The sequence below is a fragment of the Squalius cephalus genome, assembly GCF_949319135.1.
Source record: "Squalius cephalus genome assembly, chromosome: 21".
Classification (NCBI taxonomy): Eukaryota; Metazoa; Chordata; class Actinopteri; order Cypriniformes; family Leuciscidae; genus Squalius; species Squalius cephalus.
The window spans coordinates 34,103,330-34,122,672 of record NC_137142.1 but is presented as its reverse complement, the minus strand read 5'-3'; the positions used below and the strand labels follow the sequence as shown (position 1 = coordinate 34,122,672).

At 38.6% G+C, this 19,343-nt stretch overlaps 1 protein-coding gene across 4 annotated transcripts in view; it reads left to right on the top strand.

Moving 5' to 3' along the window:
* Positions 1 to 840: 840 nt before the first annotated feature.
* The window catches only part of herc4 (HECT and RLD domain containing E3 ubiquitin protein ligase 4), a 35,658-nt gene continuing 17,155 nt past the window's right edge, over positions 841 to 19,343 (top strand). For 2 of the 4 annotated variants that reach the window (XM_079855642.1, XM_079855641.1), the window contains exons 1-12: positions 841 to 1,030; positions 2,832 to 3,099; positions 8,759 to 8,918; positions 9,033 to 9,109; positions 11,159 to 11,380; positions 11,460 to 11,551; positions 12,993 to 13,123; positions 13,600 to 13,760; positions 16,891 to 16,967; positions 17,313 to 17,437; positions 18,302 to 18,361; positions 18,448 to 18,559. In XM_079855642.1, the coding sequence (XP_079711768.1) occupies positions 2,874 to 3,099; positions 8,759 to 8,918; positions 9,033 to 9,109; positions 11,159 to 11,380; positions 11,460 to 11,551; positions 12,993 to 13,123; positions 13,600 to 13,760; positions 16,891 to 16,967; positions 17,313 to 17,437; positions 18,302 to 18,361; positions 18,448 to 18,559 (1,443 nt within the window). In that variant the 5' untranslated portion in view covers positions 841 to 1,030; positions 2,832 to 2,873. Of the gene's footprint in view, positions 1,031 to 2,831; positions 3,100 to 8,758; positions 8,919 to 9,032; positions 9,110 to 11,158; positions 11,381 to 11,459; positions 11,552 to 12,992; positions 13,124 to 13,599; positions 13,761 to 16,866; positions 16,968 to 17,312; positions 17,438 to 18,301; positions 18,362 to 18,447; positions 18,560 to 19,343 lie in introns of all 4 variants that reach the window. The other 2 variants (XM_079855640.1, XM_079855643.1) reach the window with 2 other exon arrangements.

The following is a 19,343-nucleotide window of genomic DNA, read 5'->3' as shown; positions in this document are numbered from 1 at the left end:
CAAGCATTTCCAAATGTCATGGTAATGTAGAATGAATATTGGACTTTTAATCTGGATTCTAACGCTTGCAATGTCCAAAAGCATGGTTAAAACTCATTAACATGATGAATCGCTGCAGTTAAACAAACTGAGCCGTGTGTGAAATCATTTAAGAGGGAAAATGATCATTCTTGAATTGATCTTTGTTGTAGGCACATACTATATACAATACATCCATGTCAGGGAGAATAAATAAATAAACTAATTAATTAAAAATAAGATTAAAATAAATATATAAAAACAGATTAAAATAAATTGATAACTAAAAATGAGACAAAAAAATATATAAAATTGATTCAAATGAACGAACAAATAATTAAAAAATGGATTAAAATAATTAAAAAATATCTTGAAACTAGACCAACAGATACAAATAATACATCTAACAGTACAGAACGAAACAAAAAAAAATATGTAACGCAATATTTTCCAAATAATAATTGAAATTGTGTAGACCTTTATTTTGAAGAATTGTCTAGCTTTGGCTGTGACTAGACAAAGCCTTGTCCTTAGATTTTATAAAACACATATATTTATTCATATTGATTTTTTTTATATATATTGATTTTTATAATATTGTTGTTGTTTTTTACTTTAGACAACCTTTAGAACCAGAACTTATCAAAACAAGAAAGCATAATGTCACCGGAAATCTTCAGAAATAGTAAAAAAAAAAAAAAAAAAAAAAATTATATCGCGTTATTATTAATATTATTATTATTATTATCATTATTAGTATTATTATCATTATTATTGTGTGTGTGTTTTCTAACCGCACCGCAGGAACTCCTCATCTGTCGTCACATCCGGTGTGTCGGAAATTCTCTAGAATATTACAGGAGCTTCGCGTTCATTCCTGTGTGTGTGTATTTTAAGCGCGTGTCCGGCTGTCATGACATTACAGAATATATCCGCATTAACGCTCACATAAACACAAGCCCTGCACCTGTGCTGGAGACGTCCAGAGGAGCATTATATTACATATCAACAGGTAAGGGGAGGATTCAACACTGACTAACACACACACACATGCTGTCAAAACGCTGTATGGGAGTGTGTGCAGACATATATCCTTCTTATGTAGCGGTGTTCATACCTGGGATTGATGCGGTGTGTGTTTATGGTCTTATTAAAGTGAGGTGTATTTTATGTTATGTTATTTTGAAAGCCTGTCGTTAACACACGCACACACTTTGTTTGCTGTATGAATTAACTGACATTCTCTCAAAACTGCGTTTAATCACCAACCGTTTTAACGGTAATTCATAGTGTCATAGGGTATGTTCAGTGGTCAGGGCATTTAAATCTCACGTCAATCACGTGGTCTGCAGTTCGAAATTCGATACAGTGTTACATTTGTTGTCATTTAGTCTAGACAAGTTACAATGTGTCTTTACGTTCTTAAAGTGCTAGTGTCCATTTTAATGCATCCAATTATAGACTTCAACTGTAAGCTGTGTTATGCAAGAATTGTTTATGTACACACACCTCCTAAGTGAACTTTCTAGAGAGATTTCTGTCGAATATTCTCTGCAGGGCGGGTCTAATCTGCATGCTTTCATTTCCATCTGTTTAAACTGCGACAGTAGGCTACTAGTTAGTTTGTTAGTGATTGCAAATCAAACAGATACTATAAGTATAGTCAGTTACTTATAGAAAATGTGGTTTAGAGTATATGGTTATAGTATTTGTTAAAGTAAAAATATAAGTTTAGATATTTTAGTATATTGCTTTCATGTAAATGATTATTTGCATTTTCTATTTTTATTTTCATCATTACCTCCCTTTTGTCCATTATTATTTTTATTTTATTTTCTGCCACCCTGTTTATGTATAATTAAAAAAGAATGTTGTTTAATGAAGTGCTTCTAGTTACAGATGCTTTCATTTCCATCTGTTTAAACTGCTACAGATATACTAGTAGGCTACTAGTTAGTTTGTTAACCTAATGATTGCAAATTAAACAGGTAATTATAGATACTATAACTACGATATGATATGAAAATCTTTATTTCGAACTATTAAAAGAAGAAGGAAACGCATAAATAAAATATTCAAACAAGTAAAAATAAAGAAAATGTATAACAAAATAAACAAAACAAGATTTAAACATAATACACAACCTGTTGGAAAAGGGATAGGTAGAATCCCTGGGCTTATTAGGTCCTACCTCCAGTACTTGCCAAAACAAAATCACAATCAAACAAGAAAAATCAGGCATGCCATTTTAAATTATACAAAAATACACCAATTTACACCCTATACTTATATTTACTAACCAAAGTATAGTGAGTTGCTTATAGAAAATGTGGTTTAGAGTATATGCTTATAGTATTTGTTAAAGTAAAAATATATGCATGCTTTCATTTAAACTGCGACCGCTATACTAGAAGGCTACTAGTTAGTTTCGTGACCTAGTCATTTGTAAATCAAACAGGTAATTATAGATACTATAAGTTACTTATATAAAAAGTGTTTTAGAGTATTTGTTAAAGTAAAAATACAATGTCATTTTGTACATTTTAGTACATTGCTTTCATGTAACTGATTATTTCTATTTTTATTTTCATCATTACCTCCCTTTTGTCCATTATTATATTTATTTTATTATGTATCATTAAAAAATAACTTTGTTTAATGAAGTGCCTCTTGTTACAGATGCTTTTTAGAGTTTAGTTTTGCTTTCACCTGACAGGTGTGTGTGTGTGTGTGTGTGTGTGTGTGTGTGTGTGTGTGTGTGTGTGTGTGTGTGTGTGTGTGTGTGTGTGTGTGAGATCTTATCAAACCTATAGGTCTCCGCCTGCGGAAGAGAGCGGGCACACGGGCCCGTCGTCATGCTATGCTGGGGAAATGCCTCGTACGGGCAGCTCGGTTTGGGTGGGATTGACGAGGAGATCGTGCTGGAGCCGAGGAAGTGCGAGTTCTTCGAGGGCAAGCGTGTGAGAGATGTGGGATGTGGCAGACGTCACAGTGTGTTTCTGCTGGAGGACGGGACGGTTTACACATGCGGGTGTAATGACCTGGGTCAGCTGGGACACGACAAAGGACGCAAGAAACCAGGTTGGGCCGCTAGCATTATAACGTTATGGCTTTTAATTGGACTTCTTGATCTTTAATCTAAATGATTCACTGTGAATCACTGTCTCTATTATTTTCCAAAAAGAAAAATAAGGTAATAATTAGGTGGTTCCTTCATTCTAGCATGAAACACCCACTTTTCTTGATCCAAACATTTCTTGCTGGATCAAGCCTCACCCTTTATTTTTTTGTAAGTTTCAAGTAAAGTAGGTTTTGAGTATATTAGATCAGCGTTTCATTGTTTTAATTTGTCCCATTTTATTTAACTATCCATTCAAAAGTTTGGGATCTGTAAGATTTTATAATGTTTGTGGAAGATGTCTCTTCTGCTCACCAATGCTGCATTTCTGTGAACAAAAATACAGTAAAAACAGTAATAATGTGAAATATTATTAAAATTTAAAACGGTTGTTATGGAAGTAAAATAATGTCAAAATGTTTTTGAAATAAAAAAGCCTGTTGAATTGCACTACTTGGAAAAAAAATAGGCATTGCATTAACCATGCTTGTATTTTAATGCATTGTATTTTTAGGGCTTGCATTTTTATGGGCTGAAATTCAACATGGTTGAATATTTAAGACATTTTCATTATTAAGCAGCACATCGCCACAATATAAAGTTAAGGCAACTAAATAACCAAGAGAAATGGATGTCAACCTCAAAAATGTAACATTAGATCTATATATCCGCATCGGGGAATAACATTATAATCTCGTTCACGGTAGAGAAAGATGCTTGTAGGCTACACAGGAAAAGTAACCGTGAAGACACTGAATTTAACATAAAACAGCCTCATAATAATCACAAATACACTTACATTGCTGTAAATGAGTTTTATGAATGAATGGCTTGTTCTAACTGTCTTCGTCAACAACACGCGCTTGCACCCCCTGCTGGTGAGATCGACTAACAGCAGATGGAGAGTATGCTCGGCAATCTACTGCTTTTCCTGCAGTTCTTGGACGTCAATGTTAAATTTACTGTCGAATTTGAACCACTGAATTTGTGGAAGCGAATTTGCAAAGCGAAATAAAATGGACTGAAAATTGCCTGTTGAATATTATAGGTTGTATTTTTTAAACAGTTTGAATATTTTGGAAGTGAAATATGAAAGGTAAATATGGATTATTGAATTTTTAATAATGAAAATGTGTTTGAAATGTTTTTAATTGAAATATTCACAGCTTAAATATTCAACCATGTTGAATTTCAGCCCATTAAAAAATGCAAGCCCTAAAAATACAATGCATTAAAATGCAAGCATGGTTAATGCAATGCCTATTTTTTTCAAGTAGTGCAATTCAACAGGCTTTTTTATTTCAAAAACATTTGACATTATTTTACTTCCATAGGCTGTTTTCTATGTGAATATACAGTAAAGTGTAATTTATTCCTGTGATCAAAGCTGAATTTTCAGCATCATTACTCCAGTCTTCAGTGTCACATGATCCTTCAGAAATCACTCTAATATGATGATTTGATGCTCAGGAAACATTTATGATTATTATCATCATTATAAATATGTTTACTGGCACTTTTCATCCATTTAATGAATCCTTCCAGAATAAAATTATTTATTTATTATTGACCACAAACATTTTGAATCGTAGTACATCACATTCTCACAAACTCTGCGTTCCTGTTCGGGAACCCTGGGTTATATTAGGTTATATCAATGGAACAGCCTGTACTTTCATAACATCTGCTGAAATCAATCTGATGGATTTGGTAACATAATACCATTCCACAGATATGCAGATTAGTCGGTCAGTGTGACATCGGCAACTGTCATTTCCTTAGGAGTCACATGACCTCTAAGTCAGTGACCTCAAACATCAAGAAATATGTTGCACTGAAACTGATGGTCCCTTTATTAGCATCACTGTTTCACATGCCAGAGGATAAAAGCATATAATACTGTAAAAAAACAGCTAATACACTAAAATAAAATAATAATAATAAATAGTCAATAATTTTATCCCTTAAAACTCATCTTTTGATCACCAAACAAAATGACATATCCTCAAAATAGTCTTAAAATATCTTGAATGTATCTCGACACCCTTTCCTCATTTAGTATGCGCGGTTCCATGAATATGCAAATGAGCCCCGCCTCCACTCACTCACTCAACTCAGAGATCCACTGGTTGACGATCACACGTTGATCTGATTGGTTACAAGGTAGTTTGTGACGTCAGAAACACCAGCGATTTCAAAGCGTGTTTTTGAGACTGTCTTTGGTTCACTGCAGTTTTAAGGAGGAAATACTCAGCAATGGGGTCGACTTATGAATTTACACATGGTTTGTCTGAAAGCATATTAAAAACACCACATAGACATATAAACAACATTTAAAAGCTGGATTTTCACAACAGGGCGACTTTAAGGAACATTAAGAATGTTGTATTATACAGATTATGCAGTTCAAATATGAATTTTGCTTTATATATAGCCTGGAAATCCAGAGCTAAATCTGAAAGATTAATGGTCTGGCATCGACTAATGAAACTCGGCCGGCTCGAGGGGCGGCACCAAGCATGCATTTGAAAATCTCACTGCACGCAATTGGATAACACTACGACCAATCACAACAAGCCCCATACGCTTAGCAGAGCGGAGCTAACTGGTAGATTAGACTCTTGCCGTATCCGGTCGGCAAAACAGCAAAAACGCCCTTCTTGCAAAGGAACGATTCGAGCGGCGTCTTCTGTTCCTCTTTTAGATAAAAAGCCAAGTCTAACTCGATCATTGTAGCGGCCAAAGCCGTTTCAAACAACTGGTGTTCATCCATAGCCATCTTGTGTGTTGCAAACACACAACACAGCTGACACAGGGAAACACACAGCTGACACAGGGAAACACACAACACAGCTGACACAGGGAAACACACAACACAGCTGACACAGGGAAACACACAACACACAACACAGCTGACACAGGGAAACACACAACACAGCTGACACAGGGAAACACAACACAGCTGACACAGGGAAACACAACACAGCTGACACAGGCAAACACACAACACAGCTGACACAGGTAAATACACAACACAGCTGACACAGGCAAACACAGCTGACACAGGGAAACACACAACACAGCTGACACAGGGAAACACACAACACAGCTGACACAGGTAAACACAACACAGGTAAACACACGACACAGCTGACACAGGGAAACATACAACACAGCTGACACCGGTAAACAGACGACACAGCTGACACAGGGAAACACACAACACAGCTGACACAGGTAAACACACAACACAGCTGACACAGGGAAACACACAACACAGCTGACACAGGGAAACACACAACACAGCTGACACAGGGAAACACACAACACAGCTGACACAGGGAAACACACAACACAGCTGACACAGGGAAACACAACACAGCTGACACAGGGAAACACACAACACAGCTGACACAGGGAAACACACGACACAGCTGACACAGGCAAACACACAACACAGCTGACACAGGTAAACACACAACACAGCTGACACCGGTAAACAGACGACACAGCTGACACAGGCAAACACACAACACAGCTGACACAGGGAAACACACGACACAGCTGACACAGGCAAACACGACACAGCTGACACAGGCAAACACACGACACAGCTGACACAGGGAAACACACGACACACGACACAGCTGACACAGGGAAACACACGACACAGCTGACACAGGGAAACACACGACACAGCTGACACAGGTAAACACACGACACAGCCGACACAGGGAAACACACGACACACGACACAGCTGACACAGGGAAACACACGACACAGCTGACACAGGGAAACACACGACACAGCTGACACAGGGAAACACACAACACAGCCGACACAGGTAAACACACAACACAGCTGACACAGGGAAACACACGTGCTAGAAGAGTTTCTGTTTTGTTTGTTTCTGGTCCCGCTTCGGATGCCACGATGCCATCAAGCGGTATCTCTGGTCGTAATCAGTCTTTCACTGACCAATCAGCGTTCATTAGCAGAATGCTAGCGTGTTATGGGCAACAACAACTCAACCTGTAAGAAATCGAAAGGACATAAGCTGACACAGGGAAACACACGACACAGCTGACACAGGGAAACACACAGCACAGCTGACACAGGGAAACACACAACACAGCTGACACAGGTAAACACACAACACAGCTGACACAGGGAAACACACAACACAGCTGACACAGGCAAACACACAACACAGCCGACACAGGCAAACACACAACACAGCCGACACAGGCAAACACACAACACAGCCGACACAGGGAAACACGACACAGCTGACACAGGCAAACACACAGCACAGCTGACACAGGGAAACACACAGCACAGCTGACACAGGCAAACACACAACACAGCTGACACCGGTAAACACACGACACAGCTGACACAGGGAAACAAACGACACAGCTGACACAGGGAAACACACAACACAGCCGACACAGGTAAACACACAACACAGCTGACACAGGGAAACACACGTGCTAGAAGAGTTTCTGTTTTGTTTGTTTCTGGTCCCGCTTCGGATGCCACGATGCCATCAAGCGGTATCTCTGGTCGTAATCAGTCTTTCACTGACCAATCAGCGTTCATTAGCAGAATGCTAGCGTGTTATGGGCAACAACAACTCAACCTGTAAGAAATCGAAAGGACATAAGCTGACACAGGGAAACACACGACACAGCTGACACAGGCAAACACACAGCACAGCTGACACAGGGAAACACACAACACAGCTGACACAGGTAAACACACAACACAGCTGACACAGGGAAACACACAACACAGCTGACACAGGCAAACACACAACACAGCCGACACAGGCAAACACACAACACAGCCGACACAGGCAAACACACAACACAGCCGACACAGGCAAACACACAACACAGCCGACACAGGCAAACACACAACACAGCTGACACAGGGAAACACACGTGCTAGAAGAGTTTCTGTTTTGTTTGTTTCTGGTCCCGCTTCGGATGCCACGATGCCATCAAGCGGTATCTCTGGTCGTAATCAGTCTTTCACTGACCAATCAGCGTTCATTAGCAGAATGCTAGCGTGTTATGGGCAACAACAACTCAACCTGTAAGAAATCGAAAGGACATAAGTACTCGTTCATTCAGCTTTCGACCTATAACCCATGTTGAACTTGCAAAACCTGCAATCAAATCTGAGATTTCTCAACGGCAATCGGGTGAAAGAGACACATTTAGCCGTCTAGCTCCATAGACTCCCATTCATTTTGCACTCATGGGCGATCGCCCCCAGTGGAACTCTGGTGGAACTACAACCAAAATTCGGTACAATAGGAGTTAATAGGGAGTGGCCAGGCTCTCCGTAGACGGGCTCTGCTAATGACTTCCACGTCACAGCACTGTCGTCATCTGTTTAACCCGATGTGATTGGTGCAGCTCGGATACAAGGGCATATTTAATGAGCATCATTACTCGACGCCAGAGTAAACTCGCTGAGCAAATTCACCTTGTGCTCTCGCGAGAACTCTGGATTTCCAGGGTACTTTATATACACAATATATTGGCCAGTTTTCCATGTAGTGCATCTGTATAATTCACTCAGACTTTCTGATGTTTACACCCTCTCTCTAGAACAGGTCGTGTCTCTGGATGCTCAGAACATTGTGGCCGTGTCTTGCGGTGAATCTCACACTCTGGCTCTGAATGATAAAGGACAAGTGTTTGCGTGGGGTTTGGGTTCAGATGGACAGCTCGGCCTTTCAAATATTGAAGATTGTCTCCGTGTACCCAGGTAAAACATCTTCACCTCTCACAGTATAAAATTAAAAACTTCTATAGACAAATGTGACGATTATAGTCCTTGACCTACATGGCATAACACTGTGTTTCCATTCTCTCTCCTCAGAACTGTCAAGAGTTTGTCAGAGGTTCACATTACCCAGGTGGCCTGTGGATTTTGGCATTCCCTTGCTTTAGCCAGAGGTTTGATTCTTACTATAGTTATAAACCTGGGCCCGTATTTATCAAGCTTCTCAAAGTGCCATTTTAGTCTTAAGTGCTGAGAATTCATGAAATTTACTAATACTTTTCAAACTTAAGTATAAAAGCAAGTTATCAAATTTCTTAAAGCTAAGAATACCTCTTACCAGTCCTTCCAGAGTTTTTTTGTGATTGTTGCGGGCAAAAATCCTTGATTATGCGGCATGTTTTCTTAAAAAATGCGATGGAATATGCGGGAACTTGCAAAAACTGCGGTTTGATGAAAAAGAGGAAAAAAAGTGATTCCCCCAACACCCTGTTCTCACTAGGCTACTACCTTAAAGGGATAGTTTGGCCAAAAATGATATTTAACCCATGATTTACTCACCCTCAAGCCGTTCGAGATGCATATGTCAATCATTTTTCAGACGAACACATTTTCAGTTATTTTAGAAATTGTCTTAGATCTTTCAGTGGTTATAATGTCGAGTTATGGGGTCCACCTTCTTCAAATCCCAAAAAGTGCATGCATCCTTCACAAAAGTAATCCATCCGGCTCCAGGGGGATAAACGAAGGCCTTCTGAGGGTAATCCGTGCGGTTTTGTCGTAAAAATATACATATTTAAAACTTTATAAATGAAAATATCTTGCTTCCGGTAACGGTCGACGCGCGTTCACGGGAGATGGATGCCGGCGCATGACGTAGGACGTACCGTAGGAAGCGTTGTGACGTAGAACGAAGTACAGCTAAATCAAACGCTACGTCATACTCCGGCATCCATCTCCCGTGAACGCGCGTCGACCGTTGCCGGAAGCAAGATATTTTCATTTATAAAGTTTTAAATATGTAGGCCTATATTTTTACGACAAAACCACACGGATTGCCCTCAGAAGGCCTTCGTTTATCCCCCTGGAGCCGGATGGATTACTTTTGTGAAGGATGCATGCACATTTTGGGACTTGAAGAAGGTGGACCCCATAACTTCACATTATAACCACTGAAAGATCTAAGACAATTTCTAAAATAACTGAAAATGTGTTCGTCTGAAAAATGATTGACATATGCATCTCGAACGGCTTGAGGGTGAGTAAATCATGGGTTAAATATCATTTTTGGCCGAACTATCCCTTTAATGTAAAGAGTAATTTCTTATTACTTCCTATGATAAGCAAGCATATACATCACAGAAAGTGCTGGGAATATTTAAGTTCTCATCTTGTTTTATTTCAGACCTTAATAAACACATGGCTCAAACTTACAAAACATTGATGAGTCAAACAAGTTCTGGAGCTTTACAAAACGAATATGCTACAATGCTAAAAATGAATAAATAAAATATAAAAAAATAAAATGTGTGCTTCCTGTTTTACAGAGGTAGCTATACTAAACAGACATCTTCTGTTAAAATAAGTGCTTCCAGTGCACAAAGTGCAATCTCTTACTGTAACGTAACGTAATATTTACATACTACTAATATACTTACAGCTGTAATAACATCACTTCATAACGTTCCCATGGCAACAGGGGAAAATGGCTGCTCTTGTGTGAAGTAAATGCAACATTTTTCAACTTTCTGCTAAGATATATGTGACTTTTTTGCAATGAAAATGCCGGGATTATGAAATCATGCAAGCCCCGCGTATTTTGCGCGCGGAAATCGACAATTTATGCGGCGAACGTGCGTTTTTCTGGAGGGACTGTCTTACTCTCCCAGTTTTTAAGACAGTTCGAGAAGTACACCATTCAATGGGAATTTATCTGAGAACATTCTTAAATAAGGAAATCTATTCAGTGATTGGTCCATGCCAATGTCGTCAATCAAAATCCCGTTTGTGGCACAGCAAAGTGTTGTGAATCATCTATAAGACTGACACTTAAGATTTAGTCCTACACTTCACTTAAATTACGACTGAGATGCTTGATAAATATCTTTTAAGCGCAACTTCGAGCCAAGAATATTGTTCTTGTGAGGCTTGATAAATATGGCCCCTGATTCTCACGTCTGAATATTACCCTAATTATGCGTCATTATTCCCAAATCTCGCTCAAGGAGGTCAGATGTTCTCCTGGGGCCAAAATAAATATGGACAGCTGGGTCTCGGGATGCAGGGAGCGGGTGTTTCCACCCCACAAGTCATTCAGTCTTTGCAGGGCGTCCCGTTTGCCCAGATATCTGCGGGAGGCGCTCACAGCTTCGGGCTCACGCTCTCCGGGGCCGTTTTTGGCTGGGGGCGAAACAAGTTCGGCCAGCTGGGCCTCAGCGATAATGATGGTAAAACAAACACCTCAGACATTCAGTTGAGCTTTCTCTGGTTTAATGATTTTATAGTGGTGTATGTGGTGTTCCTCAGATCGCAATTTCCCTGCCTTGCTGAAGACTCTCAGATCCCAACGGGTGGTTTACATATGCTGTGGAGAGGACCACACGGCAGCACTAACAAAGGTGTGGATTGATTTTACAGGATTTGGTGCTTATTTTAAGGGCTTAATAAGCAACATTATCATTTGTTATGACATGTTAAATGTAGGGATGCACTGAAATGAAAATTCTGGCCCGAAACCGAGACCGAAAATGCTTATTTTTTTATTTTATTATGGTAACACTTTTATTTTACAGTGTCGTTGTTACACGTTGCATGCAGTTACTATAGTAATAACAATAAATTATGCATAATTACATGCAACTAACCCTAAACCAAACCAAACTTAGTCCTAACCATCTAGTGTACATGTAGTTAATTAATATTACTCTGTACTTAAATGTATAATAACAGTGTAACAAAGACACCTTAAAATAAAGTGTAACCAAAATTATTTATTTCTTATTTTAAGTTAGCTTATTTAGGTATAATTGTATTAATATTAGACTTTTTTAATGAAATTCAACCATTTTAATCATGCTGAATTAAAAAAATGGGGGGGTTAAGATCAAATACACTAATTCCAAGCATAGATTAACACAATATAACAAAGTTACAAATAAAGTCAGGTCTAACTGTAGTGTATTCAAGTACAGATATGTAATAATTAGGCTTAATGTAAATAACACTATAGTTCACCGTATAAATTAATAGATTAATCTTTGTTAAAGCTGTGTTTTTGTTGCAGCAGGTATTTATAGGCTTCTGTCACTTTAAGACCGAATGCACTGATCCAATATAATGATACACATCCGATTTCTTTCTCAACTCTTTATGTTCACTTAAGACATAACCGACTGTGTTTACGAGAATACTTGCAGAGACGGGTGTTTTGACATAATTTTGTGTGTATGTGTCGTTCAAGCGCACACGGAGATTCAAAGAGGAATCAATTCGTGAAACGTACCTCTCTGTGTACGTGCGCGTCCTTCGGGAACCAAAAACGCCATTTTCGTCTGCCGAAATTTCGGTGCATCCCTAATTAAATGCTGTACATTCAGAAGAAGGAATTGCCATGATTTAGATTAAATCAAGTTAAATTTATTTGTATTGCACATTTCATACTACACATTGTTTCAATGCAGATTTGCAGAAAATGATGATGTTAATGTTTATAATATATTCACACTAGCACTTTTGGTGTGCATCTGTTTGTGTGTGTGTCACTCACTTTCAAGTGTTAAAGCTCTCTTGATATCTTAATGCCTTATATTTGCATTTAGCAGATTAGAACTGGGCGATAATATAGTTTACATTTTGCAACGATACAAGCAACAACAAAAAAGAAAGTTGATATTTTTGAAATATAGTATATATCGCTTTACATAAGTATGTTTGCAGATAAAGTTGGACGTATGTAAAAAGCTGGATGATAAGAGTCACATTTTGTGGCAATATTTGCTATATCACTGTATTTATATAGGTTTAGGCTATATGATGAGTAATTATTGATTTTTATTGTAGGAGGGAGGTGTGTTTACATTTGGAGCTGGTGGGTACGGTCAGCTGGGACACAACACCACAAACCATGAGGTGAACCCCAGGAAGGTGTTTGAACTGATGGGGAATGTGGTTGCACAGATCGCTTGTGGTAGGTAAGTATCAAACAATCCATAAACAATCATTGTTTCATTTGAGCTCAATGTCTGTCTACGTTTTCTATATGAAAGCTTGAGACCGACTACCCATAAGCTTCTTTATAAGGATGTATGATAACACTTTACAATAAGGTTCATTAATTAACATTAGTTAACATGAACTAATAATGAACAATACTTTTTCAGCATTTATTAATCTTAGTTCATTTTAATTTCAATATTTTCTAATACATTTATTAAAATCAAATGTTGTATTTGTTAACATTAGTTAATGCACTGTGAACTCACATGAACAATCAATGAACAGCTGTATTCTTATTAACTATCATGAACAAAGATTAATAAATGTATTGCTCATTGATAGTTCATGTTAGTTAATACATTAACTAATGAACCTTATTGTAAAGTGTTTCGGGATGTATTTTTTTAATCATGAAGAACATGAATTGCTTTTGTCTTCGCCTGCATGTAAGGCAGCACACTTTGGCGTTCGTCCCTTCATCAGGAAAGATTGAGTCGTTTGGTCTCGGGGGAAACGGACAGCTCGGGACGCGCTCGACCTACAACCGGATCAGTCCCGCTCCTGTGAAAGGCTGCTGGCGAGCCCATACTGATCCCGTGCCTATGGATATCGGTGGGTTGACTTTGTTTACATGAAGTCTTTCAACAGAATTCCTTTCCCAGACAGCTGTCCTTCTCAGGATTTCTCAAATGCATCCAGTGGTACTGACTTAATGCATAACACAATGCATCTCATGCAGTTTATTTATGTTAAAGGGGTCCTATAATGCCCTTTTCATTTTTTTTTTAAAACTGTAACTTTGTGAGGGTGAGCAAAAACACGCCGTTTTTGTGTGTGACCCTTTAAATGCAAATGAGCTGCTGCTCCCGGCACAGGGGGCGGAGCTTCATGAGCTCGTGTTTTAGCAGCTCCGATTACCTCACACACACACACACACTGAAAATTTCAAAAACTTTTAGCCTTTTATATTCAAACCGTAGTCGGACTAAGATGGAGAGACTCAAGAAGAAGTGACAACATGTAGAGCAACAGGACATTTCTGAATGGTTAGTTGATGAATTTATGAAGCTGATGTAGACTATCTTCTAGTCACTGATTAGCATATTCTGTCATGATGATCAAAAAATTGTGTTCCTGGGGGCGGGGTTTATGTAAATTTTAGGGTTTGTGATGTCACTAACCCGTGAAGAAGCTCATTGTAGTCTCTACCAGCCGTTTGTTGTAGTCCTTAAAAAGCAATTTCTGTTAAATAAAATATCTCTCTTTGCTCTGAACTTTGAGCGTTGTAACTTTGCAGATGTTGTTTATGCTCAAACAGCAACATTACACACTAACTAAAGTTAGAAAATTGAAATCATAATCAACCACCCCTTTATATAACTCTGTTTAACAGATAAAATACCTAGTCTAAATGGCTTATTTAGGAAAATGCTTAGATTTAGATTTAGTAAAAATATGGTGCATATTGAACATGCATGTTTTTGTGCCGGCTTCAAGTAATTCCTAAACAGTGGAGCATGGCTCTAGCAACTCCCAGGATTATGGGTTGTGTAAGCAGATAAAAAAAATATGTATCCCATGAATGCAATGTAAGTCATAACGCATATGTCAAATACATAAATGTAAATGTACTCTAAATGTAAGTTAATATCTCCCCTTTTCCACCGACACAGTTCGGGTTCCCAGCCTCTGCACATTTCTACTGCAGAAACGGGATACCAGGTTGGACAGATCAGTTCAACTCAAATGCTGGTCTCGAATGGAGCCCGGGGTAGACATTTACATTTACATTTATTCATTTAGCTGACGCTTTTATCCAAAGCGACTTACAATTGCTATATATATGTCAGAGGTCGCACGCCTCTGGAGCAACTAGGGGTTAAGTGTCTTGCTCAGGGACACATTGGTGTCTCACAGTGGATTCGAACCCGGGTCTCTCACACCAAAGGCATGTGTCTTATCCATTGCGCCACACCACCCCACAGAGAAATGCTGTCGCTGTCTATGGCAGTCTCGTTTAGCAATGTAATAACTTTGCTCTTTATATCTAAATATATAAAACTGAGAACGCGAGAGAGACCCAGTGCGAGAGCGCGACTGAATCAATGGTTTCATTTTCAGTATATCTCCAGATTGGATAGACATTATGATTTATGCAGGCTGCTGGTACACTAGAATCACTCCCGGTACTGTGAACAGCAAAACAGAAGTTCAGCACTCCCTGCAAAACACAACGGGACTCTCACTATTTTATTTTAGATGAGTTATAGTCAGGAAAGCAACACGTAGCTGCATTAAGGCACCGTTTGTTCTCCTGGCTGCGAACCGGCTCTGTCTCGAGGATACAAACCATCCTGGTGGAAAAGGGGAAACTCTAGTATAGAGAGTATGCATTGACGTCACTTTCCCGCGGGAACACACTCCCTCAGCCGGACTGAGTGGCAGAAGAGCTGCTGTGTGACTGGATTTAATATAGGAAACTGAGAAACCGCGAGTAAAACGAGCGATTATCAGTTTAAGACTCGATATAGTGTTTCTTACAACTTACCAAAGATCCAGTGATCCGTGTATATTGACATGCAGCAGGAATCGTGTTTCCTGACATTTATATGAGCCTGACTTCGACGCTGGGGAAATACATAAAGCCAATTTGCCTGTGAACGCTTTATATAAATACAATATAGGTCTAAATCCGGATAATCACTTATATCAATGTTATATCAACATCGTCCAGCCCTAAAACTTGTATAGTTTTTTGTCAGTGTTTATTTAAAAGCGTCCAAATTATGCAGAATATACGATGGTAAATATTTAATTGATGTATAACAATACAATATATAGTGTATGATTTTACCCCTAAATTCAGCATATTGACACAAAATGATAACTGCAAATCCCCCTTTAGGGGATTTGCCTCGATCGTGCCCTTTAAAGGATGCAGCTTCTAAATTGCGACGCCGCAAACTGGTTGCGAAATCTGCGTGTTAGAGTTAGTTTCTGTTGTAGCATTTCACTATCGACCTGCCACTATCCCTCTCTCCAATCAATTCCCAGTGGACAAAATCAAGCCTACATGTGATCTTGTTCCAGAAGCCGATTCTCTTGGATATACGTCACAATAGGGAAGAAAAGACTATCGCAACTTCTGTTTAATGACTTTTAAGTGTCCAAATTCTTTTAAGGGTCAGTGCATCACCATGTCCTTCTTTACCTCCTCTCCTTGCTTCTCTTTCCACAGAGCATATTGTTTGTTGGAAGCGATGTAGCGGACGGGGATGTTGTAAACTCGGCCGTTGTAAAACACCACGAGTGTGTACGGCTGCTGTGCGTCCACACCAGAGCTCTTCCTGAGCAGAAACGACCCGTCCTGAAATACAATCAGACAAAAAGCCCCATCCGGATTAGCTACATCTCAAAACAGGGATAGACTGAGATTTACATTCATGCATTTGGCAGATGCTTTTATCCAGAGCGTCTTGCATTGCATTCAAGGTACACACTTTATCAGCAGCTCATGCTTGCCCTGGGAATCGAACCCAGTGACCTTGGCGTTGCAAGCACCATTCTCTACTGTTTTACGTCACACGCATAACCTCTATTGTACGTGATGACAACTTGTTCACTCATCAGTGAACCAATGTGTGTATACTGTGACTCGATATACTGAGTTGATTGTGATTGAGACGCACCCCAAGAAAACCATGTGGTGATGTTTCAGATTTGACAGGGCTGTGTATTTCAGAGGCGGAACAGAGTTACTGTGTGAAGAGGATCTACGCTGGAGGAGACCAGAGCTTCGCTCCCTATGCTTTATCTCAGGTATGAGCAGAGGTCAAGGGTCAAGCTGACGACACATGTATTAAGATTTGATTGGATTGTGAAAAGTGCTATAAATAAACCTGTGGTTACATCATTATTAAATGTTCCTCGTTATTATGGTACCAGAATGAAACCGGAACAGCTGTCTAATTTGTATTTATTTAATGATACTGTATTTATCTGAATGTTTAGATATTTCGTGTCACACAAATCCTGTTTTACATGGTCACATGACATATCAGCATCCGAAAAATGTGCAGTATGTGTTAGTTTGCACAGTTGCCTTTGTAGCGATTGGCCATTCGCTGGTGTTCCCGTTTAAATGACTCGGCTTTATTCCTGTAGGACGACAGCCCTCCTCTGGATGTGAGGATAACCAGACCTGACGGACAGATCTACACACTCAGCGCTGACGTCATCCAGAAATGGCTCAATCACGGTCATGGGAGACTGTCACCAGAAATCACCAAGTACTGCTTTTCATAACTTCATGAAGCTGTCTGAACTAGTGCGACGGATCACAAAACTCACGGTCCGGGTCATTTACGGATTTTGAGCCACGGATCTGAGCGTTTTTCGGATCGAAAAAAAACAAAAAAAAATGTTTTATATATATATATATATATATGGGGGGGGTTAATGTAACTCTGCTTTTCATTTTTTACTGAAAGATCTCTAGAAGTACTTTAATAAAGTTCAAACATTATTAAAGACAAGAGAACAGTCGGTAATAAAATAGGAAAAAATACACAAATTACAAGTTACAAAGTCTAACAGTAGATTTCAGGTACAGAAATTAATTTCAGAAATTACAGGCCTAAATGTAAAATAACACTATTTGTTCACTGTAGATAGAAATTAAATATAGGTTCATCTTTGTTAAAGCTGTATTTTGTTGTTTTATGAACATTAATGACACGGACAACAGCAGGAATATTAGGCTGCTGTCACTTTAAGACTAATCACCGAATAAACTAACAAACATCCGGTTTCTTTCTCAACTATTCACTTCTGACAGAACCGAGAGAAATCTTGCCGAGATGGGTATTTAGACATAATTTTGTGTTTATGTGTCCGTTCAAGGGCAAGGAAACGCGAAAGAGGAATCAATTCGGTGTTTGAGTCACAGATAACGCGCAAATCCCGATTTTCCGCATTTAAAATGTGTTTGAATGTGTAAATTGGCAAGACAAAGCACGTCCAAATGATAAACTTTCACTCTATGATAGTTAAACTTAGCAGTTAATCCGCGGATCACATGCGTGCCGAACCGTGAGGCCTGGTCCATACGGATCACGGATCATACTAATGATGTGTCTTTGCGTCTCTTGCAGCGAGATTGATCTTGTGTTCTCTTCGGCGAGTTGTCTCAATGGAAGTTTTCTGTCTGGAAGGTAACTAGATGCTATACATGCAAAACACATCTTGTATAGTGTATATATACAGTGATGGTTTCTCTAACGAGTGTTGTGTTTTGCAGCAGTCCGGATCACTACAGCACTAGCAGTAAGTGCTCAGGTGTGGACATTAACACGGCCCGGCTGCTCTACCACAGGCTCATCCAGTCTGATTACCCACAAATCTCACAGATTGTGAGTCACTTGTTTTTATGTTTCCAGCATGAATGAAACCAATGTACACAACCAGTCAAAAGTTTGGGATTTTTAACATTTTTAAAAGATGCTCTTCTGCTCACCAAGGCTGCATTTATTTGATTAAAAATACAGTAATATAGTTATATTTTCTATTTTAATATATTTTAAAATATAATTTATTCCTTTGATCAAAGCTGAATTTTCAGCATCATTACTCCAGTCTTCAGTGTCACATGATCCTTCAGAAATCACTCTAATATGAGGATTTGATGATCAAACATTCAGTATTATTATCAATGTTGATTCTTTGATGAATAGAAAGTTCAAATGAACAACATTTATTTGAAATAGAATATTTTGTAACATTATAAATGTCTTTACTGTAACTTTTGATCAGTTTAATTAATCCTTGATGTTTTGAAGGATTGATAGTATTGTAAAAGTATTGATTTCTTTTATTTATTTCCCCAAAAAAACTTACTGACCCCAAACTTTTGAATGATAGTGTTTAATGTTACAAAAGCTTTCTAATTCAGATAAATGCTGTTCTTTTGAACTTTCTATAAATCAAATAATCCTGAAATAAACATTTAAATAGATGTTTTCAACATTGATAATAATGAAAAATTTCTTGATCATCAAATCCTCATATTAGAGTGATTTCTGAAGGATCATGTGACACTGAAGACTGGAGTAATGATGCTGAAAATTCATCTTTGATCACAGGAATAAATTACACTTTACTGTATATTCACATAGAAAACAGCTGTTTTAAATTGTA